The sequence below is a fragment of the Chaetodon auriga genome, chromosome 12, assembly GCF_051107435.1.
Source record: "Chaetodon auriga isolate fChaAug3 chromosome 12, fChaAug3.hap1, whole genome shotgun sequence".
NCBI classification, from domain to species: Eukaryota; Metazoa; Chordata; class Actinopteri; order Chaetodontiformes; family Chaetodontidae; genus Chaetodon; species Chaetodon auriga.
This window is the reverse complement of record NC_135085.1, coordinates 14,580,575-14,606,424: the sequence shown is the minus strand read 5'-3', so window position 1 is coordinate 14,606,424 and position 25,850 is coordinate 14,580,575. Positions and strand designations below refer to the sequence as shown.

The window sequence follows — 25,850 nt, the reverse complement described above, 5'->3', positions numbered from 1 at the left end:
GCAGACTGCTTGGGCTCCCGTTGCCTGCATTATTCAGCCTCACAGCACGTCACAGTTTTTGTCAGAGCACAGCGTTCTTCCCCATGCCATTTCCCATGTAGCAGCCATTCTGCCCATGCTGTCCTGAATATCAGTGTATTATGTTTCACTGCGGGGGTGCAGTTCACTGTATGCAGGCAAAGGAAGTAGTTATTTGTCTGTGTGTGTGTGTGTGTGTGTGTGCATGTGTGTTTCTGTGCACATGCATGTACTCCAATTTGTTTCGCTCCTGACAAATGCAAGCAGGAGAACTTGAGCTGAACAGTGTACGAGCCGCTTCATCACATAACGACCATAATAATTTCTTAATTGCCAGCTGAGAACATTGTGCGATGATGAGATGAGCTGCACACAAGTGGGACCGCTGGGTTTAATTTGCTTCACTCAGTGACAGGAAGTATGGAGGTATTGCACTTACAATCTCAAATGCATCTTTGGAGATGTTTATTAGACAACGAAAGTACAACATCACGACGTGATCTCAACAAACAAGAGCAGCAGGTACAACAATTACACCGAAAAAATAATGAATCAGAAAGATTCAAATTCAGCGTCTTTTGTCCCACTTTTGAAAGAAACCTAATGAAGATTGGTATATTGGTCAGTTAGGTCACGAGATGACATCATGGCAGGTCTTGATCGGAGGGCGGCTGCTTAAGTTTCCGTCGAGATAAAACATCCGGCATGTCTGAAGATGTCCTGCGACACACCACAGAATGACATGTTATATTGTGTCTGTCTGTTGGTCTGATAAAGCTGAACTGAAACATTTTAAGGAAAAAAAAAAAGAAAATTGTTTGGATCTAATCTGACATAGCTGAAACTGATCCAGTATCTGGGTTACCATAGCAAAAACATCAGAGTGACTCTGAAAAGGAGGCGATAAAGGTGGAAAAATGTTCTTACTTAAAGTGTTTTGTTGGCTATTCTTCTGACAGTTCTGCTGTGATAAAAAATGTCTATACCTTAAACTAGGGGTGGGTGATATTTCCACAGTCTTCTGTCACATTATGTGTCATTTCATATTATGGAAACGGTAAATTCAGCAAATTCATATGAACTTCTGTCTGCAGAATCGGGACATTGTTTAGAGGTGCTCTTCCACACATGTAGCACATGTCAGACGCGTTCTTATGTGTCAGACGCGTGCCTGCATGCAGGAGCAGGTGGAGGACTCATCTGTAATGATAACTGTTTTAGAGTTGATATCAATACTACATGTTTGCATACACTCCACCGGTGGACACATTTCTATCGTCGCACAGTTATAGACCGTCAAACCACCCAACGCTACCTTAACCCTGAATTTAAATAAGTTTTAAGCATCTCAAGATGTTTTATGTCACCAAATTATATTGTCTTTTAAACTATGGCATAAAAAATGGTTACTGGACAAAACCTCAAAAAGCAATTAATTAGCCACCAAATCACGTAGGTCGATCAATCAATCAATCAAATTCATGCCTGGCAGTGTTTGATTGCCTCACAGCCCAAAATGAGCTCCGTAGGTTGAATCATTGCTTTGAAGTGGAGGGCAGGGCGTCATATCCTTAGACCTGTGTCACCATAGTGAGTGACAGTGATTGTTCCATGAGATGAGGGTACTCCAACGTCAACAGGCAGTTTTATGGACTAGAAAATGTGCAATTAAAGGTCTCTTAAGTTTCAGTTAATTCATCTCTGGGCATTTACAGGAGAATGTGCGATGCGTTCAAAGACATTCCTGCAGTGTTTGTTGACATGTGACAAAGTCTGGTTGAAAGCAGTGTAAAAATAATAGAACATTACAAATTAAATGGAATTAAACAACAAATATGTTTTTTTCATCTGTCTCTCCAGTGATTCAAATGTGGTTCGGTAAGTGATGGAAAACGAGCAGCAGTCTCCTGACACATTACGTCTGCCTGTGCTCCTGACAGACAACGCTCACATTTCACACGGCCCCTTGAAGGTAAACATTAAACACAGTGAACAAACGTGTGACGCTGATGTGATCACACAACTCAAATAAATGCTTATTCTGCAAAAACTGGAAACTGATAATGTGAGTGAGTAATAGGTAGGTGGTATGTAAAATGAGAATAAAATTAGGCCATGTGCTGACCCCTGCTGGATCTCATAGAGCTCATAACCTGCCAGAGAGGCAGGACTTGAATTAATAATGACCTGATCTTCATACATTGCATGATTCTGAGCATGAACAAGCGCCTGTGTGTTCATCTCTTACACGCATGAGTATCTCATATTTTTCTACTAAGAATAATGTTCTCATGCAGTATTTTAGATTAGTTTTATATGCTTTGGAGGAAATGTATCGCTGCCCACATTACGCTTTTATCACTGTATTCAGAGAACATTCAGACTGAATAAATCTGCAAAATGTTCACTTTTTCATACATCCTGTGCATGACAAAAGCTGAGTTTGTGACTTCAAAAGTCTCAGGCATTTATGTCAGTTCCACATCCTGCTCATCCTTACACTCTTGTGTGTAAATCATTAATCCACATTCATTGCATATGAAGACAATACACAGGACATAATACTGGTCTCATACCCCTCCTCTGGGTTGGTGTCCGCCATTGGTCCGCCCTCCACAAAGGTTCCCATTCGACTCTTAGAACGTTCCAGGTTTAGTTGACTCTGAGTCCCTGCAAAGAGCACAAGAGAGCAGATGAACACACTGCACTGCACTGACATGTTTCACCAGTCTGTGGAAATCTGAGGGCTAAGTCGCACTATGACGTTTGGCAGGAGAGAGGAGACAAGATCCTAAGAAATAGGAAAAACGTGGTAAGATTGTTCATTAAGTAGCTCAACAAACAGTAATTACAGTGCATTGCTGTGTGATGCATTGATTGAACTAACATTTACAGTATATGAAAATGTTTCCAAGGTGTTACATGTTTATGCCACTTTGTCACATTCTCTCAGCACAGCGTCCCTTTTCTCTTGTACGGTTTTCCTTGATCTCATAATATTTTCCAGCTAGGTAAAAAAAAAAAGTGGTTATGAAAGTAGAAAGCTTCCCATTTTTTAATATTCAACTGCACCCCATGAGATGTTAGAGAGGCGGCAGATGCTCTGCAACAACCACCTAGACACAAGACCTCTCTCACAGGTGTTGATTATTAGCTCTGCAGGTGTCAGATTTGTTATTAACAAACAACATACATGGACCTGATGGCTCAATATCAAGTAGCAAAGCGAACACGTTACCTCTGAATGTTATATGATAGCTGCTTGGCTCACACACACACTCACCTTCTCTTCTTAGGGTCTCTACAGGTTGATCAGGGGCAGGATTGGCAGGTGTTGGGTGCACTCTGAAGTTTCCTGCAAAATGTTCATCACAGCATGATAGTGTGTGTTGAAACAATGATTTTAAGGTGTAGTTGAATTAAATTTTCTAATAATGAATGAAAATACTGAACAACTTACCGAAGGATGGAAGAATATGGTTGATGTTCAACCAGGCTTTTATGAAGGGGTAGATTGATATGAGCAGGCCTGGAAAGCAGATTGCATAATTAATTTGATGAATGGTATAAAAAAACTGCTTTAAATAGTGTCCTAGTAATGATTGGTTGAATGAATGAGATGTATTAATAGATTATTTGCACTGTCAGTGTGAATATTTGTCACAGGGTTCAAAAGAAATATCAATCAGATTCACTCTTCTCCTTGAATTTGCACAGACTGAAGGAAAGCCAGTAGAAGAGGAAAATACTGTGTACAGCAAGAAAAATCTCATAATGAAGGGATATCAAATTTCACTTTGGTGGAGAAGCATAAAACTAATCACTTGCATATTCTCATTTATTGCAATCTGCTAATTTCATTTGCTCAGTGTCACAGGTTGCCGGAGCCGCACCAGCAGGTAGAAAAACTCCTTTTCACAGAGGTTCACATACCTGCAGACACCACGACAAACAATGAGACTGTTTGATGAAATAGCCTTCAGATTATTTTTAGTATAGCAGATACAGTGTGATGATTTTCCCTTTTCAACTCAAAGTATAAAGTAATATCTGAACCGTGGGGCTTGTGTGCCTCTCAGTGGCACTCTGCTCCAATTCAACACAGTTATTGATTTCCCTTACAAGCCACAGGAGCTGGCATTAAACCCTGGCAGGTCCTGGGGGTGGCGGTGATGCATGTATGTGCTTAAAATGTCATGAAACTGCAGAGGGAGTGAAAGGAATCTGCCAAGAACACTCTGTTCATACTCATTAGTCAGCCAATGTGTTGGAGGAGGCATTAAGGCACATGAGCCCCAAAACACATAATTAGATGCTACTTAGCTGCACGAGTGCTGCCAGAGCGAGTGTCTCTGTCAGGATGCTGTACACAGTTTTGATTTACCAAATTCTTGTATACGTTCAAAAGGCAAATTAACTATTGAAAGCTGATCAAGTCGTCAGTGAGAATATGTTTCACATTAACAATGCACGCACATGTTGTCTTCCTCCGATCAAAAGCTCTGCCCTTTGCTCTTTCTCTCCAGGAAAGCAGTTTATCGTGGCAGGACAACTCGTCAGGCTGTCAGCTGGTTCCAGTTACACTGTTGTATCAAATGATCACATGGTGTGTTTTTCAAGAACGATGGGTGGAAAATGTCACAGGCCACAGATCTTTTAAGGTCCTCCTCCTTGTGTGCAGAGCCCTTACCAGGCTAGCAAGATACGTCGCTAAATCAAATTTCACTGTTTCCCTTTAAGAACACTGTGATCATCTGCTGGTGGTATATTGGAGGCTGTCGGCAACAGCCGGAAGGAAAGTGGGGATGCAGCCTTTGTCAATTACGCCCAAAAGCTCTGGAACGCCCAAAAGCTCTGGAACGCCCAAAAGCTCTGGAACACACCACCTATAGATGTCAGGGAAGCAACTCACTAAAGAAAGATAAAAACGTATCTTTTCACTCGCCTTTAACTAGCCACGACTTCCTGATACAGGTCTGAAACTTATGCATTGTCATTATTGTCAACAGGTTGAAATCTTAGGAAATATTAGGAAGTCATCAAGAATCAAGGCAATAAAACAATGCTATGTATGTTTTTTAAGACCTTAAAGAGGAACAGGACCTCCAGTCCTGTCAGAAAATTAAGGTAAATCCACAATTACACTGACTAATCTCCCATCAATAGCCAGTGACACTACAAAAATATATGGGTTTAGGGGCTCAACCAATGACTTTTGACAGGTACTAAAAATCTTTACCACAACTAAGTCAGTAGTTCCCAAAAAGTTTCACCCACACTCACCGAGGCCCCCTGCTCCCAGGAAGATACCTCCTACAGCATCAGCATCACACTCCCTGGACACCCCAATGATGATGCAGCCCGCCACAATGCTGAGCAGGGCTGAGCCCACCCGTAGCCCATGGTACTCCCCGACGCTGACGGGGTTCATTCAGCAGGTGGAGGCCCTCCACCTGCCCTTCACACACACACAGTGTCCCGACGCTGCACTCTGCTTCGACTTGGGCCCTCGCTGCCACTGGCCACTTCCCTGTCATCTGCATGAGCCTCACCCCTCCCATTCTTTCACTCTCTCTGACACAGAAACACTTTCTCTGGCAGAGCCTCCGTCTCTGTTCTCCACTGCTCAAGACGTCTCATGCATCTTTAAAGATGGAGCTCTGGTTTCCATTGCCACCGAAAATTAGAAAGCTTGGGGCGCTGACTCTTATGACAGCGATACGCACGGTACAAATCTGATCACTGTGCTCGTCCGAGCAGTACTGGCATCTTGTGTACACTGTGAGTATAATTTAGGAAAAATGTACACAAAGAGCTGTGTGGCTCTCTTGGACACGTGCCGTGCATCAAGGACTTAAAAGTGAGACGCAGCAGTATGACTACAGGGACAGCACAAAGAGAGGAAGGAGGGGGACAGAGAGACAAAGAAAGAGAGGGCGACAGTTAGAGAGACAGAGTTGGAGTATATGCTACTTGTGTGATTTGTCTGTGAGCTTGAAGGGAATGTGTAACGAAAGGTTCACAGAGTCCTCTACGGTGGGGACCCGAGGCCATCCATAAAGGCCTACAGTTGCCATAGGAATAGCATATCCATGGCAACAGAGGGAAAAAGAGGGTAAGTAGGATAAACACTGGTGAACAGGATAACAAATGAACCTACCGGGTCGCGGTGAAACAGTGACACATTTTCTGTTCAGCAGGTAAACTTCTTCTATCATCTTCTCGAGATGTCTACATCTATTATTAATCAGTGCTGGTGATATGGAGCGCATGTGTTTGTGTGTGTGAGTGTGTGTGTGTGTGTGTGTGACATATGCAACGCATACCTATTGAGTTATTGTAATTTTTGTGCTTTCAAAACAAAACAAAGTCTCTGGTGTTCACATAATGGTTGGTTTCTTTCAAGCACCGCACCATGAGCCGTCAGTACGTCAGTCCGTTACATGTGAAGCGATAAAAACAAATGTTAGTTAATGACACATACTCATCTATCCAACATCTCTGAGGTCATTAGCACTGTGTTCTCTCAATACATGTGGGTCTTGGGATATTTTCCATCGCTCAAAGACAAAAGGCCGAGATAATCAAATAACTTTTCAGCATAATTGCTCTTGTTACTATTTATTCTATTCTTATTTTCCACACTTTTAATTATTGTTTTTTTACGTTTCTCAATTTATCTTTACTTATTCTGTCCCTGTGCTGCTTCCTTCTGAGGGATCAATAAAGGATTATTTTATCTTATCTTATATACATTAAAAAACAAATGTGATAACATAATTTTATCCCTATTGTTGCAGTCTCTCTGTAATATTTTAAGTAAGTCATCAAGTGTCACATGTCTCTCCACATTTAATTACTCTGGTAAAAATGAAAAGACAGATTCATTTGAAAAAAAAAAAAAAAGAAAACCATTTAACCAATTAATTATAATATAGTATAATATAAAAAGTTGCATTATAACATTCCAAGCTACAGCCCTGTACATATCTAACAGTGATGTTCATGATGCACAGCCTAGTGGCAAATCACTGACATAACATGAAATAGAGAAAAGAGGAGAAAAAAGAGACACTGCGTTGGCCGGGAATCGAACCCGGGTCAACTGCTTGGAAGGCAGCTATGCTAACCACTATACCACCAACGCCACACTTCAATCCCTTGGAAGAACCGATATCGAGACAAATGCGTCACAGGTTTTTGGGTTGTTTTTCGGATAGCATGTTACTATGCATCCAGATATTTCCTTCTTCCTGCTGCAGCAGTAACTGGAGGGTAACGTTTATTCGTGCACGCTAATGGATAACTCACAGGCACAAAATCATTATATCAAATCATCCGTCACGTTTCATTTAATTTCATTTCAGCTGACTGTTAAAAGCAGATTTGCCATCACAAAAGCTATTGGCCCGTACGGGGATCGAACCCGCGACCTTGGCGTTATTAGCACCACGCTCTAACCAACTGAGCTAACCGGCCACAGACACCACGTGGCAAAAATGATAATATCACAGTCAATGAGACCGCGCCCGACATGACACCTTTCTTTTGTGAGGCCACATTTATAAAAACATCTCTAATATGACTCTACATTTTGGTCTACTTATATGTGTCCCTCTAAAATAACACGTTGGAAAATCACACACTCGATCCTGTTCAAATACTGTTCATTCTAAAATTGAGGTATGAGACCTCGTGGCGCAACGGTAGCGCGTCTGACTCCAGATCAGAAGGTTGCGTGTTCAAATCACGTCGGGGTCAATTATTTTACCCCGAAAGCCTTCTATGTGTGTTGTACCACTTCTCCATGCTTTTTGTTCCCTCTAAGGTACTCGGCCATCCCTCAAAATAATGAAAGCGTGATGCATTTCCTTAATGAATGCTTTTAATGAACTGTCATTCAGTGACAAAAGATTTTCTAGCTATATTATGCATACAGTGGGAACAGCGAAAATGTGTCATCAAAATACCACCTTGTAAAATCTATTTTATTTTACTCATTCATTTTCAGATTCAGATTCAGAAGAACGTGACTGATCAACTTTATTGATCCCCACAGAGAAATTGCTACAAAGGACCTGTATATCCTACGATACTATACTACTTCTTTGTGTCTTACCTTCTCTCCTGTGCCTGGTCGTGGTGCATAATCCATCCCCCTTGCCAAGACAGTTAGTATAGCACATCCTGGTTTTCTGTTACTTCTGTCTTGCTGATTGAAAGCACATTGCTTATCAGTCGTTGTTTCACTTGCTGACCAATAGATCATTATCTATAAGAAGGAGGAAACCATTGTTACTTTTTTTTTTTCTCTAAAAGTTAAAACCAGGGCTCGTCCGGGATTTGAACCCGGGACCTCTCGCACCCTAAGCGAGAATCATACCCCTAGACCAACGAGCCAACTTACAGCGCCTTTTTGTGGGGGAGTTCAGAAAGTCCCAGACGGCCTCGATTTGTGATTGTTTTTCTTTGTTTCCTTTATGTTTTATTATCAAACCTCCTGTTTCAAAGCACCCATGAACACAGATGGTTTGACTGTACACAATTATTACAAAAGTGAGGACAAGTTTTTGTTTTATTAACTTCACAGAAAAGCACCACCTAAAAACCATTTCTACAAAGGCTGTATTTCGTCTCTTTCCATGCTTACTAAACGCTTTAAAATATTTCTTAGTTTTTAGGTTTTACAATCAACAATTGATACCACAAAGTGACCCGCTATAGTATATATATTATATTGGTGACTGCTGTTGGTCAATGACTCTTATGAAAACTCACAGGAATAAAATTCAAATTTTGTTTTTTCGACATTTTCTTACTACACTGTAGCAATACAACATAAATAAACTCATAACAACTCATGTGAACCTTTGCATATTTAGCTGTTAGAAGTTTGTCAATATTGCTATTTATGTCGGTCAGCAAAAAATGGCTAGCATTAGCTGAATTTAACCGCTAAATTTGCAATACTGTTAGGTAATTATTAGCATGTTATGCTAGCTAGCTAGACTTGTAGTTGGTAGAAATAGCGTTATGTATTTATTGATAACTACGACACTGTTTGTAAAATGGCTATTCAGTATTAGCAAAATCACATACCTAAGTCCTTGACATTTGGCTAGTAGGATCCAGCTGCTTCAAGACCTGCAGCCACCTGCGGTGACTACAGGGTGAACCGGCTAAACTGGCTAACTTCAGCTGGCTGTGTTTCGACACAAGCTGCCACTGTATTAATAATAGTTAGCTAAACCAGTATATTGTGTAAAGACATTATGGGAGGCATTCATAGTCAAACGAGAAAAGAGGTAGAATTACTTGCTTGAGAGTCAACCATTGCTGCAAGTGAGGTTTAATTAATATTATTTTTTTTAATACCTATCTCACATTAAGGGAGTGTACTAAATATGAGAAGCTTACATTACGTGTACACGAGAGGTGGGGTAAGGTCCTGGCCATATCCCCTCCTTGATACTTCTGATGTGTAAACAAATAAATCCCGCTTTATTTAAATGTTTTGGTTTTTTTATGTGACATGATTAATATGCCTGAATGTACTGTGTACAGCGGGCGCATATAACATGGCAGTGATAATAAAGTGATAATATCCACCTCGTTGTTTGGAATACGTCCTAGTCAGCAAATCTTTGTACGGCATACGGGTTTTATCTGATGTCATGTGACCCATACTCAGCCATCTTGTGGAAAACGAAGAGAGAGAGAGAGAGAGCCCAGAGAGAGCCACACAACTCGCATACAAACCTTGTGCTGTCAGAACAAGCAGAGGTAAGACAGCCAAAGTTAAATACACTAGCAAAGGAAATCGTACATTTAAGTAAAGTGCCATGTCAGAGAGCCATATTCTGACGAGCTAGGGTGCTTCAGGCTGTTGTTAAACCACCATGTTTACTTGGCCTTGCAGCACCGGGCTGCAGTAGCTCTGTGTCCGCGTCCGGGCCGTGTGAAGTGCGGGACGCTTTAACAAGGAAATTTTGTTGTGTATGCTGCCTGCTTGAAGGCCGCGTGTAGCTCGTTAGCCAAACTGTTAGCGTGCTAGCTCAAAGTGCTGAGGATATGGATTAATTTATGTCAGAGCATCTGATATACAGAATATATGACAGTACGTTTTCTCCTTTCTCCTTCCTAAATCGGCGTCAATACGTAGGATCCTATGTCTTCAACGCATGACAGACATACATTGTGTAACGTTACGTTGGAATACAACGCTGCTAGCTAGCTAGCTAGCTAGCTAGTTGGCCAAATGCAGTTAGCTGCCGTGCTAACAGAACCACCGTTAGCTGTCGTGTAGCTAGCGAAAATACCCATGGCTGGGAACCAGCATGTAGCAAGTGGGGCTTTAACAAGCTACAACTCTGTTGGCACCTTTCAACATAATCATAACTCTTCTGTCAGCCTTTAAGCATTAGAAAGTGTCTTAACTAATGTCAAGTAGTAGTGTCCTGTGATTACTTCAATTATCCACGTTGGTTGTATGACTGATTAGCTCGCTACGTTAGCTAACGTCATGTTGGTAGCCGATGATGATTTCCACATAACCTTCCGGAGTGACCATCTCTGCTCATAGTGAACATTGCAAGTCAACACTTAACATTATTCAGTAAAGTGGCAAACGTTAGCTTCTATGTGAGCTATAGAAACGGAATGGGTTTGTCTGGCTAGCATCTGTAGCTGTGTATTCACTGCCATCCTGTTAGATTAGCGTCAGCGTTACACGGTGGACTCAACGCTTTACACAAGGTAACTGACAACTTTGCTAGAACATAATGGTCACTATTTTTTCAGCTGACTTTTCAAAACTCCCAAGTCTGACAAGACTGAACTGGTAGAAGTTGTGTTGTCGTGAATAGATCGGACAGTTACCAATCTTTGGCTCGTAAATCTTTTCAGACGAGTTATAACGTCATGTAAAACCAACCAGCCGTTCAGTTTTCACTTCTTGTAAAGATCGGCAATTGTGCGAAGCGATCGGGAGAATTGCCACCAATGTCGCTAACTTTGTTCAGTTGCTCAAGTTGTTGCGTTTACTACAAACTCACACGTGGCTTGTCCTCGCTCCCATATGGTCATTGGTATTGTCAGTCTACTGTCGACTTATTTGAGGAAGCCACGCTACCTTATATATCCTTGCTTTCCAGACTTGAGTTTAAGGGGAAGCGTTGGAAGTAGAGACACACGCACACATCTAGCTTTGTTAACAAAACATGATTATTTTTATTTACTGAAGTAAAAGCACCCTCCAAGTTGTCAATTACAGGTGTCTGACATACCCTCCTTGCAGCCTGGGAGACTTCTTAAAATAGCTTTAGCAGATTGAAATTGTACACTGCTTGTGAGCAAGTGGGATGGGCTATATATCCTCAGCAGTGGGAATACATTAAAGTGGGTGACAAAACTAAAGTAGTGTGGTGTTGATTAATGTGTTCATTATTTAGTTGATTAGTTGTCTGGCCTGTAAAATGTCAGTCATTGTTTCCCAAAGGCCAATATGACATCCTCAAATGTTTTGTTTTATCCACAACCTAATCAGAGATTTTTACCTTTTTTCCCCTCTATATTGCTAGTTGACAACTAATCAATTAATTGTTGCAGCTCTAATTGCAGACTACTAAACTAGTATTAACTGTTTCTTTTTTATTCTTGCTGTTGTAACAAGTGAATTTCCCGGGTGTAGCATCAATAAAGTCTTAGATAAAACAGGCTGCATAAGTATGTTGGATTTTTCTTTTCCTTGAAAGGTGCATGAAATACTACAACACGGCGGTGATGCACACTTTTTTTTGTTGCATTTAATTTGGTTTTCAACAGTAACACTGTTACAGTATAATAGTGTATTTACTGAATTGTAATAATCCTTTTTCTTCCTTTTTATATTCGTAGAACTTCAAGGAAGAATGGCCGAAACCCAGACACTTAACTTTGGACCAGAATGGTAAATGACCTGGCATGAATTCATGATTGGTCTGAAGGAAATGGTTTGTAGGTTGTGAAACTGGTTTTCTTTTAGGGCCCAGTGCAGCTTTTCCAGACATGTCAAGACATGCCAGTTGCCACCTCAGCTTTAATGTTGTCTCCCCTTCATCTGTCCCTTCTACTTTTACTGTCGTTTGTCTCTCTGCAGGCTCCGTGCCCTGTCTGGAGGCGGCAGCAGCGGTGGTGGGGGAAGCGGCTGCGCAGTTGCCTCTCCACCCCTGTCACCTGCATTGCCAAAGTATAAACTTGCAGACTATCGCTACGGGAGAGAAGAAATGTTAGCACTTTATGTAAAGGATAACAAGGTTGGTAGGCCTATAATGTCTGGATCTCAGCTGTTGATGCAGGCTTGCAGTTAGTATGATTTGCGTACTAATAGTTTTACTGCTGAGATTAGATTTACAACTTCCTTACTTTGTGTGATTCTTTCAAAGCTATATGCACCATAACAGTGAAGCTTGTGATTGTTTTTTTCTCTCCTTCAGATCCCTATAGACCTACATGATAAGGAGTTCCTGCCCATATTGCAAGAGGAGCCCTTGCCGCCTCTGGCACTCGTGTCTTTCACAGAGGAGGAACAGGTAGGAGCATTTAAAGTAAATAGTGTGTGATTTATCAACCCAACTAAAATAAATGTCACATTTGCTTCAAGACTGTGTGTGTGTGTGTGTGTGTGTGTGTGTGTGTGTGTGTGTGTGTGTGTGTGTGTGTAGTTTCTTGGATTATACTGTATTTTTGCCAATTAGGCTACCAAATACTGAGCAAGTGCAAAGAAGAAAGCTGAGAGCCTGCTGTTCATCCCTCTTTCTCCCCTCCCCCTGTTTGTATTTGCAGAGAAATTTTTCCATGTCTGTAAACAGTGCAGCTGTACTTCGGCTGACTGGGCGAGGAGGCGGGCCGATAGTAGGGGCACCAAGAGGCCGAAGTACCTCAAGGGGTAGAGGTAAGAACTGAATGAAGATCATACATGAATGTGTTGTGTTGCCTCTTATTTTTCCAGGCTAAGTAGCTGCAGGTGGAGTTTACGCCGTGGAAGCACTATAGAGGATTTCATTTTTTAAATGAGCCCTTGTTTAAGCTATTTAGCTCTTCTGTCAGTGCACTTTCAGAAGTCTTAACAACTGCAGACAGTTAAGATGCATTTGAAGAATCCCACTAATTTGGCCACAGCTTGAGAAAAGGGGTGTCGTATTAGCACTCTGTTGGTGTTGTGTTTACTCAGCATAGTCTTTCTCAGCTGCTTCAACTCAAAAGTGATGTGCCTCAAACAGGGAAAACCCTGTTTGAAATGGGATCACTCTTTACGTGCACACACTCAGACACTTGTACACATCCACTAGTCACTTCAGGCTGCATACTGTATTTCACTGTATCAGTTACTGTTGGTTAGCAAGTGCTTCAAATGAACTGTGTGTGAGTTTTTCTTCACAACCTAATTCACATAGAGCTTTTGATTATTAATAGGATGCAGTCATGGGTACAGAAATCAGACATTGGCAGTCATGCACAAATTGTTGTTTGTCATCTGAAAAATGCTCAGAAAGGAAGGGGAGGAGAGGAAAATAAAAAAGATAGACCAGATAAGATAAAAACTTCATTAATCCCACGCCGGGAAAATTAAATTGTTACAGCCAGCAAAGTATAAAAAGAGAAGCATACTTCAGGCAAACTACATTGTCACTGCTAGCGAATATTGTCTGTAAATTATGAAGATGCCAGATGAATTTCAAAACCACAAGAACTGGTTTGTTGTACATGTTGTGAATGAGAAATGAAAGGGAAAGTACAGAAACGTGATTCAGCAGATTATGCAATGGATGATGATAGTTCAGGTGTGTGTGTTTGTGTGTGTGTGTGTGTGTGTGTGTGTGTGTGTGTGTGTGTCTGGGTGAAAGTATATACTGCATGAACCCTTGAAAATTCATCCAATCTATTCACCCAAACACCCATTATTAATAGCTGCAGAAGGTGGGTATAGACTTCCTGATTATCTGCTGTGGAAAGTCTCAAATATTTTGTGTAACCCTTTGCTGATGTTTGAATCACATTTGGTCCTTTGATCACTCTGGTAAAGATCCTACCTGATGCTTAGCAAACAGTATTAGCAACTAGACCTCTTTAGGTCACATTAGGTAATGTCAACCTGTGATTGTTTTTAGGTCGGGGAAGAGGAGATGGAGGGTTTTACCAAAGAAGTTTTGATGATGTGGAAGGTTTTGGTCGTGGAGGGAGGGAGATGCATCGCTCCCAAAGCTGGGAAGAAAGGTATTAAAATACTTGTTTGTGGTGTACAAGTCTCCCCTTCTATAGACCATGGACAGATGTTCAGTATGAGTTTTTGTTAGACAGTAATTTAACATCTTTTTGCTATGACTGTACATAATGTGTGTTTCGGTTTCCTCAACAGGGGTGATAGAAGGTTTGAAAAGCCAGGTCGAAAAGACCCAGGTTGGTGTAAAAAAATTTTGTTGCTCAAGTAATGAATATGTTATGTACTCAATGGAAAATACTCAGACTTATCTACTTGTTGTCTCTGTCCACCTAGTTGATGCTGCTCCAGGACATTTTCAGATGAATCACAGTAAGTCACTTTTTGCCCAAGTGGAATAACTGATCTGTAAGAATTTCAGATTTCTTTAGTAGGTGTAAATGGCACAAATTACTTTGCTTGTCTGGCTTTAATGCTAACTATCGATGTAATGATGGTAGCTTCACCTTTAATCACCCCTCACCCACTACTGTTTGCAGTCCGAGGCAACTATGAGGACGGTGTAACAGGCCTACCGAGGAAGCACGACTTCACACGTGCAGAGAGTGAGAACTGGCGTTCTTCTCGTGACGACCAGAACGGTGAGGATGATGAGGGGGGCTGGCGCCTGGCAGGTTCTCGACGGGACGGTGACCGGTGGTGCCCCCCAAGCCCAGGTGGGCACTGCACTGAACAAATTTCCAATACATTTATCTTTGATAAATTATCTTTGATAAATGTGCTTGTGATGTCCTGCCAGGTTTGTTGTATGGCCTTTTTCAGAATAATGTACATTAGTGTGTTACAGCATGTAAATAAAATATTACTAAAATCGTAGTATGGCCAAGCATAATGTCCAAATCATAGATCAGCAAATTTTTGATAAAGGTAAAATGTGTTTCAGTGGTGTCCTTAAAGTTTGCTGTCCATCTTGATGAAGCTAAGATACATCCTGAGATCAAGATTGGTTGTACAAAGCTAACTGTTTTCCCATTTTCTCCAGATGGGCCTCGGTCAGCAGGGTGGCGGGAACACCCAGATCAGCGTCGTCGTTTCCCATTTGATGCAAGAGAAGATGAGCGTGGCTACAGGAGGCCACGGTCAGGCAGCGGCAGCCTGGAAGACGAGAGGGACAGCCTTCCAGAATGGTGTCTGGAAGACGCGGACGAGGAGGCGGGCACCTTCGACTCATCAGGGGCCTTTCTCTCACTCAAGGTAAGACAAGACCTGAGAAGAGTTCCCAATAATCAATTAATGACAAAGGGCTTTCAAATGAAGTATTATTATCTCATTTATTTATATAAATGTATGTTAGTGTAATTGCGTTCTTTGTTATGTATTCAGAAGGCCTCCAAGGAGCCAATCCTGGAGGAGGCGGAGCTCGACTTCAAACCCTTGGAAGAGTGCGAAGAGGGCCTGGAGGAAGAGGACAGTCAGCCCAAAGAGACCAAAGAAACGGAAACAGAGGCCAAGAGAGAGGCTGAACGAAATGGTCAGTCACTTTCATAGTTTTAGTGCTCTTTTTTTAATGCGTTTTTGTCTTTTAATGGTGTTTGGCACTCATGGATATAAAGTCTGATGAGCTTTGTGCTAGAATTGGAACTCTAAGTTCATTGTTTTTGTCTTAGAATTATTTCTACCTAAAAGTACAGTCCTGAAGCTGTTATGGTGTCTTGCTTGGAAACGCCTACGCTTACTTACATCGGTTTTTGAACCTGGGGCCTTTTGACCAAACATGCGAACTGTGACTTGCAACATGAGAAACTGTAAGCTGATAAAAAGAAACCCCACACTTGCAACGCATGCATGACCCTGCAAGAGGACTGTAGTATTCAGAGATGTATCCATTTGCAAGTCATTTGTGAAATGGGATGCTGACACCATTTGCTCACAAATAGCTTTTGTGAAACAGGCCCCTTGGGGCTTGAAGCTGAATGCTGTCCTCTTAGTGGACTGTGCTGTTCTGTTGCCTTAACACCAGAATTTTGCCTAAATTATATTGATGTATAGTGAGGTCTCATGAGTTAAGATTAAAAAACTCCCACAGCATTAAAATACAGTCCAAATTTTCTTGTTGTCACTTTTTGTGTTTTTGCTGTCAAGGACACAGAAAGACACAATAGATTACGTGGCAGGTGGTGGTTGCTTTGTTCACCAACCACCATGATAAAAAAGGAATTTACTGGTGGCAGTTTCAAAGCAATCAAAGTCACATGGTGAGAGTCGAACCAAAGAAAAGCAAAGTGATAGTGGTGTTGAAGAGGCGCTCTCATCTCTCATGTTCATTGGCAGTTACTGCATCATCAACCATAAGGAAAACGTTCTTTTTTAAATTGTGGATCATACTTATATTGGTGGTGAGCTTATCTCATGTTTTTCTTATTTTTTTCCCCTCAAAGAGTTGGCGAGAGCATCAGAAGAGGTGCCACCTGTTGCTTCACCTGTTGCTCCCCCAGTCTCAGAGCCCCAGGCTCCCACCCAGTCTCTGTCCCAGAGCCAGCCCAGTAGGACAGAAGAGTCTGAGAGGCCAGCTGAACGGCAGCCGCCCCTGGAGCTCCCACCAGAGCCCTGCAAAGTTCCCCTGCACATCCCCATGTCTAACAGCATGCTCGAGTCCATACCCAGGACCCACATTTCTACCACTCTTGCAGGTAGGATTAGGGTGTTCAGATTCATCGTAAATAGGACTTTTTAAACCAGTTGGTTCCTCCTGCCTGGAAAACCTCCTAATATCTGTTATTGTTCTATGCAGAAGTATCTGCTCCATCGCCTGCTGTCCAGCTACCACAGCAAAAGCCTGTGGAGGTTCCTGTGGCGATGAACAATCCTTTGCCCTTCCCGTCAAGTATATTGGCACCGATTGGCAGGCCCACCACTGTGCCACATGACACAGATGAAGACGAGGGACTGAAACACTTTGAGCAGGTGAGTTAGTGGGCTTTTAAAATAAGTCTGTTTCACGATAACAAGGCAGTCTGTAGGTTCATTAAAGAGGAAAGCATGTTGTGAATGTTATGATGCTAGAGATTTGACTGCCCTTCAAATTAGCCCTCAGTAAATGATTAATAGTTAATGGTATTGTGAGTAATGTAATATCTTTTTTTAAAACTTCTCGCCATCTTTGTTCTCCAGGAGGCAGAAAAGATGGTAGCATACCTACAGGATGGTGTGGTGGATGATGACAGACTTGCAGCAAAGACTTCAGAGAAGCCCAAACCTGCAGGTCTGCCGCTCACCCACGAGGCTGCTCTCAAATGGTTCTACAAAGACCCCCAAGGGGAGATACAGGGTGAGATTGGAAGAGGTTTTTTAATGCTCAAAATGTCACTTAAATAGTGCACACTTACTCTCAAAACTGCTCGAGCATTGCCCCTGAACTTCCTCTGCTCTCTTCTTGTGCTCTCTCAGGTCCATTCAGCAACCAGGAGATGACTGAATGGTTCCAGGCTGGTTACTTCACAATGTCTCTCCTAGTCAAAAGAGGATGTGACGAAGTATTTCAGCCACTTGGAGAAATCATGAAGATATGGGGGAGGGTACCGTTCACTCCAGGCCCTGCACCTCCACCTCTACAGGTATGTGTTTGCTAAATGTGGCATAATGTCCAGAGGTTTGCTTTGTAATCAGCACTCGTTGCCAGTACTAGCCATGACCTGTAGGTGGTGTGTTATTCCACTCTTTTTACCAGTAAGAGTCAGAAGAATCCCTCATGTTTTGGTGAGTGTACGAGGACACATTTTCTCTCTGACTTGATGGATTTTATGGAGATTTTTCATGAAGCAATTGAGCTTTGTATCTCTTTACTGCAAATCATCATCACAGTCATATGAAATTGTGTTATGCTTTCAATTTTGAAATGAAATTGCTGGACTTGGAGCATTTATAACCACATTTATACTTTGGCACTTCATGTGTCAGATGTTGAAAAGGTATAAATGCACGTATCTGTCCAAGACACATACGTAATCTACACCCTTCCACAGTGTGACCATGTCAGCAAGCAGTCAGAAGAAACAGCCACTCACTGTCTGATTTCCTTAAGCCATATATGGGCTTTTTTCTCTGTCCTTGTGATTACAGCAGCTAAAGTTACACTAAAATGACACTGAAATAATCTGTTTGTACATTTCTACACGTATGATCAAATACAAAGCTCACTGAGCTGCTCAAGCATTTATCTGTTTCCTGATCAGTTCAACCACTGAATGATATGGGTGAGGGAGTGTTATGTCTTAGAGCCTGTAGTTCATGAATACAGTCTCTTCCTGTATTATGGATATTTATTTGTTATCGCTAGTTAAATTGTTAATTCTGTAACTAACCTGCTGATGTGTAGAAGTTCTTCTGGAAATTTAGCAGTTTCCAAACCGCTTCAGGTGCACCTTGGGTTGCAGTCGCAGCCTCGTTTAATATGGAAAGGTCTGCATTAGCTTTTGCACAAGTGGATGCTGCTCAAACTTTGTCAAGTTGCTCAAAGATTGTGGCATATCAGCATTTCTGAGGTCCAGACTCTTCCAGTTTTTGCTAAGCCTCCATCAGGATTTCAGCCCAAAAGGCCTCTTTCCTCAGTGTCATGTTTGAAGCCACCTTTTGCTTGTTTGACTGCTGGGATTTATTTGATTGTGTCTTCTTATGTAATGCAGGGGGATGGTGACCAAGAGAGGTTGAAGAGGCAACAAGAGCTGACTGCTCTCAACCTTTACCAGTTACAGCAGCTCCAGTATCAATACCTCCTCAGGTACAACTGGCTCAGATCCGACACTTTTATGTATCTGTCATGATAAAAATATGCAAATATACACATTTATAAAATGCTTCACTAAATTGATATAATACAGGAAAAAGTAACAGCATTGATCTGTTCCTCACAATTAAAATTATCCTCAATCATACCAAATAAAATTGTAAAAATATGTGCAAACACGAGTACATACAGGAAGTAAACATACTCATTGTACATAATTCATCCACTGATATTCATTCAAATGTTAACTCCATTTTCCTTTTCTTCTCTCATCTCTCCATTTGTTTGTCTTCCCCTGTTCAGACAGCAGTATGCTCAGGCCCTGGCCCAGCAGAAGGCTGCAGCCCTCAGCTCAGCTCCTCTTCAGCAGCAGCAGCAACACCAACAGCAGATCAACCTGCTTCTACAGCAATACCAGGCTCTCAAGATAAGGTTGATAAAACGCTCACACGATATTGGACAGTCTTGTCTCTGTATCTCTAAATACCTTTGTACCCGTGCTTCAGGCTTTAGTGCTCTTGTCTTGCATTGACATCAAGGGACCTTTATTAATATGTTTATTTTCATGTTATTGCAGAGCATCTGAGAGCCTCCTACCTCCTGTTACAAGGTCCCTGTCTGTACCAGATTCTGGTTCTGTGTGGGAAATGCAGAACCCATCCTCTCAGGCTTCCTGCACACCAAACCTCCAACAAGCCCCTCCAAGCAGTGAGTTTCTCCTTTAAATCTTGTGCAGAGTTGGTTTCTATATCATGTTATCGTAGGTGTAATGCAGCATAATTTATCACTCTCAGCAGCGTGGGATGGCAGCAGCGTGTGGGATTTACCTATAGACTCCATGGCGCAGGCTCCAACCATTGAGCAGATGCAGCAGTTAGAGAAGTCAAAGTCTGCGAAGGTAAACAGTATTTCTGCTCACTTTTCTGTTTTTTTTGTGAGATTTTAATTGTCAGTCTCAGTAACTGTAAACAGTAGCATGCTAGCTAACATTTAGCCTCAAGGGTTTGAATGTTTAACATTGATTGGCACCAGCGTCCCCTTGTAGAATCGTCTCTCTCATTGACTTTGGTTGTCCCACTCGAAAAAGTACTGAAGTAATATCCATATTTGAACTTCTAAATATTGAACAAGTTTGAAATTATCAGGTTGGGTCTGATGAGTCTGTGAGTAGATCAGGAAGTTTAAGACTGGACCCTTGACCAAGGGCCCAGACCAGATTTCTCCTGTGATTGTCCAGAGAGGAGAATCAGCAGTAAATCAGCCTCAAACTCCTGTAGTGAGCCCAGTTTTAGTTAACGGTCATTTGGCCTGTCATTTGTCAATCTGGTTGAACTATTGCACAGCCTGTTGACTTTCTACAACCTTAAATACCATTCAAGTTTTTGTGGCAGGCGACAGTAGAACACGACACAGAGTAGTTTAAGATTAGTCAGAAATATGCTCCACTCTCGCAACACTGCAGATAATACCTTGAGTGTATTTTTATGTTCTCATCTGATAGTTGGAGCTGGAAAGGCGTGAGGCAGAATTGAGAGCCAAAAGGGAGGAAGAGGAGAGGAAACGGCTGGAGGAGGCCCTGAGGGCCCGGCAGGAGGAGGAATGCAAACGCTTGGAAGAAGAGGAGCTGGCACGCCAAAAACAGGTGGAGCATTTGAACAATATGGATCGGACGCACTTGAAGCGTTTGAGCTATTGTTTCATTGTGAGTCACTTTTCTCTAATGGCGTTGAGACTGACCCGGTGTGTAAATCTCAGGAGGAGGCATTAAGACGGCAGCGAGAGCAAGAAGAGGCACAGCGTAGGCAAAAAGAGGAAGAGGAGAGACTGGCACAAGAGGAAGCTCTCCGTAGATTAGAGGAGAGGCGGAGGGAAGAGGAGGAGAGAAAGAAACGGGAAGAGTTCCTTCGCAAACAGGTAAGCAAAGGAAAACACATCACAGACTTTACCTCATTTCTGGACTTGTGAAATGTCGCCCTAAACTGCAGTATTTTCTACCTCAGCAGGAAGAGGAGCGCCGAAAGCAAGAGGAACTTGAAGCATTGAGGAGGCGTGAGGAGGAGAAGCGGGCGGAGGAAGAGGCAGCAGCTGCTGCAGCGGCAGCTGCTCTGGCCCAACAACAGGAGGAGGAGCAGAAGAGAAGAGAGCAGGAGGCCCAAAGACAGCAGGAGCTGCAGAGACAGAGGCAGCAGCAACAGGAGGCCCTCAGGAGACTCCAACAACAGCAGCAGCAGCAGCAGCTCGCCCAAATGAAGGTAAGGTTACAGAAGATGAGTCAGCAAAAACAAACTGATAAATGGTACAAAATGTATCTAAAGTTCACAAAACACCTCATCCTGCTCTTCAGCTTCCATCCTCTTCAAAGTGGGGCCAGCAGTCAGCCAACGCTCTCAGCCAGACTCAGAACGCCCTGTCACTGGCTGAGATCCAGAAGCTGGAAGAGGAGAGAGAACGACAGGCACGGGAGGAGGTAAGGAGAGCGAGCAGAAGTCAGGCAGGTTGTGTTTGGACGCTCCATCACCAGCAATGTTTTCGTGTTTTTCTTGAGTTAAAAGTGAAGCTTTTTGGTTCATCCTTTCATTCACCAAATGCCATTTTTATGCACATGAACTTACGTTATCTCTTTTTTCCACCCCTGTCCCCACAGCATCGACGTCAGCAGCAGGAGCTCCTGAAGCTACAGCAGCAGCAGGCCTTGCAGCTGGCTCAGCAGCCCCAGGCCAAGCTGTCTGGTTGGGGTAGTGTGGCCAAACAGCCAGCGATTACCAAATCTTTGCTGGAGATTCAAAGGGAAGAAGCCCAGCAGATGAAACAGCGGAAGGATCAGCAGCCACCACAACAACATCCCATCGTCACCCAACAGATCCGCGCTCAAACCAGAACTGTACGTGACCTGTATGATAAACCAGAATGAAAACTACCTAGAGCCGCAGAGTTGGGTGTGGATCTTTAATGGATTCAGCACGACAGCAACATTTTTAACGTTAGAAGTTCAACGGTGATGTCCAGAATATTGTTCGAGGCAGTTTTTATTTAATTTGGATGTGAAAGGTCAGTCGCTCTGAGTCGTTTGTAAACCTCAGCAATGCCTGCTTGAAAATATGACCGGCTGTAAACAGTTTCACTTCACAAATCTGTCAGAAATTTAAAAGTCAATGAGGCCAGATTGTTGTTCATGTTACCTGTTTTATTCTGATAACCTCAAGTGATAGTTGAAATTGTGACTTCCAGCCACAGAAACAAGCGTTGTCAGTAACAGTGTCTCACTCTCGTCGCAGACGTCTCTGAGTAACTCAGTGTGGGGGTCTGTGAACACCAGCTCCTGCACTAGTTGGGGCTCAGACTCCAGCAGTATCTGGGGTGACACTCACAACTCCAACATGGGCTTCTGGGATGAAGCTGTGAAAGAGGCAGTCCAGCAACCTCCGCAACCCAGGAAAGGAAACACGCAGAAGAACAACAAAGGAAACGCCAACCTCAGGTATTAAGGGTGCCGAAATAGAAAAACATCTTAGTCACAACATTTGATGGTAAGCATGAAGGATATGACTAATACGCAGAGTTTAATGACTTCCTTTTGTCCTTTCCTCCTTCATTTGCATGTACTCATGAAGTAACTCTTTGAGTGGACGGGCCAATAAGAAGGTAGAAGAGGAGGAGAAGCTGCTAAAGTTGTTTCAGGGGGTTAGTAAGAGCCAGCAGGACACCTTCATGCAATGGTGTGAGCAAACCCTGCACACCCTCAACACAGCCAACAACCTGGATGGTAAGATTTGAAAATATGTTTTTGCAAACGCTCTCCACCCACAACTATTGATGGACCATTTCTGAAAGCCAAACTCACAAATGTTCTCCATCTGTCTCTCTGCCAGTTCCCACATTTGCATCCTTCCTGAAAGAAGTGGACTCTCCGTATGAGGTGCACGACTATGTCAGGGCCTATCTGGGGGACACTCCCGAGGCCAAGGACTTTGCCAAGCAGTTCCTGGAACGTCGTGCCAAACAGAACGCTAACCAACAGAAACAGGCACCGCAGAACCAACAGCAAGCCCTCAAGCAACAGCAGCAGCAGCAGCAGCAGGTGAGCAAGACTGAAGTGGTGCCAGTTAAAGGGTGCTTTCACACTTATAATGGGCTTATAGTCAGTTATTTCTTCATGAGCTCCAAAGATTGATTTTCCCATGTGTGTCCTGATGATGCAGGATGACAGTCCCCAAAATTGTGCGATCAACGAGTTACCTCTCTGTCTGTGTAACTTCCTGTATCCTCCTCTTTGATGTTTGTAAAAAGTCTGTGTGAACAGGAACTGGACCAGAGCTAAAATGCATCAAGGTATCATTTTTTTCCCCTGCAGGTGTGAGTGCACCCGAAGCCCAGCACATGGGTACAAAAGGTTTGGTTGTGGTTCGCTGTAGAGCTCATGTAAATATTGTAATGTCATCAAAGCGATTTCTATCCTTTTTGTGCCCCAAAAATAGTTTCCCCTCTGGGACATGTCTGCCATGTTCAGAGCAAGTCCCCTTCATAGCCAATGCTGTCATAATCCATGGCCACTACTGTTATTGACATTTCTGGTGTGAATCTCTGTTGCGTCACCCCTTTGGCTCACCCCCAAAAGACGTCATTCCTGTTCCTAAAGGGGATGAAGACCAAATCTGTCTGTGTTGACAAAGTATTCTGTGTTGTTAAAGCTACATGTCATATTTTCTTAAACTTGAAATCAAGTGTGTGTCAGGTTTGGGCGATATGATGAAGTGTATATATCATGAGAGAATATAAATTTGTCTGCTGTCAGAACTTTCTGTGCGGCTCTGCACTCTGTCTTCTTTAAATATTTCTGGGTGTGTAAGTCTGTTGGAGGCAGTCTTGAATATGCTTTATTCATCACATATTTTGATTCACTTTGCTGTGTCACACTGCATGTCGAGATTGCAATATGCATATTGCCCACACACAACTTCTGAAGGCAGCGTTGTCTTTATCTTCAATATTCTGACTGTCTTGATGCAGTTATTTTACTTCTCTTCTGCCATGAACGCTTTGTTTGGATTGAGATTCATTGAACTTGGAGCATTTTCTTCCTGCCGGAAAAGTGTTAAAGTTTGTAGTTTGGAGATTTTGTTTGCAAAAGCAGATGAATGACATTCTTCCCCGGAGTGAACAAAAAACAAGATTTTGGAAAATGAATCAAAAGTCAGCAGGAAAGCCGTTTCTCCAACAGTTGAATCGGTCTTTTAAAGCCACGTTTCTCTGTTGCCCAGGATTCTGTATGGGGTGGAACAGGATCTTCGTCGGTCTACCAGTCGAACCATACGAGCGGCCAGCAGCAGCGCTTTGAGACCGTCACCTCAGGGAAGAAGAAAAAGAAGCAGAAGATGGTCCGCGCAGACCCCAGCCTTCTAGGTGAGGGCGTCCAGCCGCGTGCTAAATCTGCATCGATGTGTCACTGCTTCATATGTCTCATCTGCTAATTGGATCTTTCTTTTTTTTAATCTTTCAGGTTTTTCTGTGAATGCGTCATCCGAGAGATTGAATATGGGAGAGATTGAGACTTTGGAGGACTTTTAAGGGACTGCAGCCAAGCAAACCCCACTGACTGTATCCAATTTGAACAGCAGCTGTTTTACCTGAACCCCTGCTGCGGCCCCTCGACTGCTTCCACCGCCATCACCTTTATTTTCAGTTCCCCGTTTATCAGACACACTCTGGTAATCCCTCCGAAATTCCTAATTGTGAACAAACGGCGATCTCTGAGGCAGGCTGTGTTTTCCTGTTGCGTACGGACCTATAACCCGCTAAAAACTCTCCATAGAAGTGGACTGCAGCAAACCGGCCAGAGAAACAACCGACTAGCCGAGAGGGCGACCGCCGAGTGAACTCAAGTTTCTGGAGAGAGTCTGCAGAGGCGTTGATGTGTGTTCGGCATCAGCTGCTCGGTCCCGAATCATGTAATGTAGAAATTCAACAACAAATTTCAAATTCGGCCTCCATTGTATGGGATTTTTATTAAATGTGGATATATGGGTGGGGTGGGCTATTATGGGAAAGGTTAGAGAGATTATATCCACTGTTTTTGTTTTATTTATTGAAAGTTTTCCCCCCTCACATTTAATCCCCCCCCTTCTCTTTCCCCTCCCTGTTTTCTGCTGGGTGTTCATGGATAATGACGGCAATGTAGAGCCCAAGGATTCGTGCCCACTTATGTCCTGTTTTAAGGACATGTTCAAAAGTTCCAAGTAGTTATCTATTTCTTGTAAAATACTAGGCTGTTTAAAGAATAAACTTTCAATTCTGCATCTGTATTATAATATATGAAAATGATCTGCTGGAGTCATACTTTTTTATTGCAGTATGAAATAATAAAACAGTCTGATGTGTGGGCTGTTCACACCTGTGTCTGAGCTATTCAGAAAACCCACGAAAATGTGCAGAATTCATTTGATTCACACGCATTCACCCTGTCACACTACCATAAATCACGTTTTACTGAATCCTATTGAGGGCTGGAGATGTTTAAGTGAAAATGAATCAGTGCCAGGTGTTTTGAGAGGCCTTGAATCAGCATTCAGTGTTAATGAACTAACCATTTTAAATCCCTCTGAGCTGAGACGTTAGATACGAGATTGAATATGAGTAATCACAGCTCGTGCCTTCCTCCCGGTAGTTTGGTGCTTGTGTTCTGCTGACTGTTAATTCCTTGTAGGAGGTGAGACTGATTCTCAAATGAGAAATTAACCTTTAAGTTTTAACGTTCGCTCTCTCAAAAAACGCAACTTTTCAGGAAGTAAAAACTCATCCTCTCTCATAAATCAACAAAGAGGAAATGAAACCCACAAATATCCTTCTCATGAAAAG

General features: G+C 42.6%; 2 protein-coding genes and 4 non-coding genes across 13 annotated transcripts; 2 read left to right on the top strand and 4 right to left on the bottom strand.

Annotated features, from left to right (window-relative positions):
* Window positions 1–646: 646 nt before the first annotated feature.
* kncn (kinocilin) lies at window positions 647–5,449 on the bottom strand. The gene is made up of 5 exons (XM_076745068.1): window positions 5,302–5,449; window positions 3,479–3,547; window positions 3,302–3,373; window positions 2,595–2,688; window positions 647–738 (listed from the first exon to the last, which is right to left on the bottom strand). The coding sequence occupies exons 1-5, from the start codon at window positions 5,447–5,449 to the stop codon at window positions 663–665; spliced, it is 459 nt and encodes a 152-aa protein (XP_076601183.1). The 3' UTR covers window positions 647–662.
* Window positions 5,450–7,093: 1,644 nt separating this feature from the next.
* On the bottom strand, window positions 7,094–7,165 carry trnag-ucc (transfer RNA glycine (anticodon UCC)). The gene has a single exon. It is a non-coding gene; the product is annotated as a tRNA-Gly (tRNA).
* Window positions 7,166–7,423: 258 nt separating this feature from the next.
* Window positions 7,424–7,497, bottom strand: trnai-aau (transfer RNA isoleucine (anticodon AAU)). Its single transcript has one exon. It is a non-coding gene; the product is annotated as a tRNA-Ile (tRNA).
* A 210-nt stretch (window positions 7,498–7,707) lies between these two features.
* Window positions 7,708–7,779, top strand: trnaw-cca (transfer RNA tryptophan (anticodon CCA)). Its single transcript has one exon. It is a non-coding gene; the product is annotated as a tRNA-Trp (tRNA).
* A 567-nt stretch (window positions 7,780–8,346) lies between these two features.
* trnap-agg (transfer RNA proline (anticodon AGG)) lies at window positions 8,347–8,418 on the bottom strand. Its single transcript has one exon. It is a non-coding gene; the product is annotated as a tRNA-Pro (tRNA).
* Window positions 8,419–9,700: 1,282 nt separating this feature from the next.
* gigyf2 (GRB10 interacting GYF protein 2) lies at window positions 9,701–25,383 on the top strand. Of its 8 annotated transcripts, none has more exons than XM_076745012.1 (29): window positions 9,701–9,801; window positions 11,914–11,965; window positions 12,155–12,311; window positions 12,492–12,587; window positions 12,841–12,949; window positions 14,166–14,271; window positions 14,414–14,454; window positions 14,552–14,587; window positions 14,755–14,931; window positions 15,258–15,469; window positions 15,599–15,746; window positions 16,654–16,905; window positions 17,007–17,179; window positions 17,387–17,543; window positions 17,663–17,829; window positions 18,898–18,992; window positions 19,302–19,430; window positions 19,576–19,706; window positions 19,793–19,896; window positions 20,500–20,640; window positions 20,754–20,912; window positions 21,002–21,250; window positions 21,343–21,465; window positions 21,643–21,879; window positions 22,274–22,476; window positions 22,610–22,761; window positions 22,868–23,076; window positions 24,257–24,398; window positions 24,496–25,383. In XM_076745012.1, exons 2-29 carry the CDS (start codon window positions 11,928–11,930, stop codon window positions 24,561–24,563), a joined length of 4,011 nt encoding a protein of 1,336 aa, XP_076601127.1. In that variant the 5' UTR covers window positions 9,701–9,801; window positions 11,914–11,927; the 3' UTR covers window positions 24,564–25,383. The 8 variants fall into 8 exon arrangements, with proteins under 8 accessions (XP_076601127.1, XP_076601122.1, XP_076601125.1 ...); XM_076745007.1 differs by having other exon boundaries at window positions 22,868–23,091; XM_076745010.1 differs by having other exon boundaries at window positions 20,999–21,250.
* Window positions 25,384–25,850: the final 467 nt, after the last annotated feature.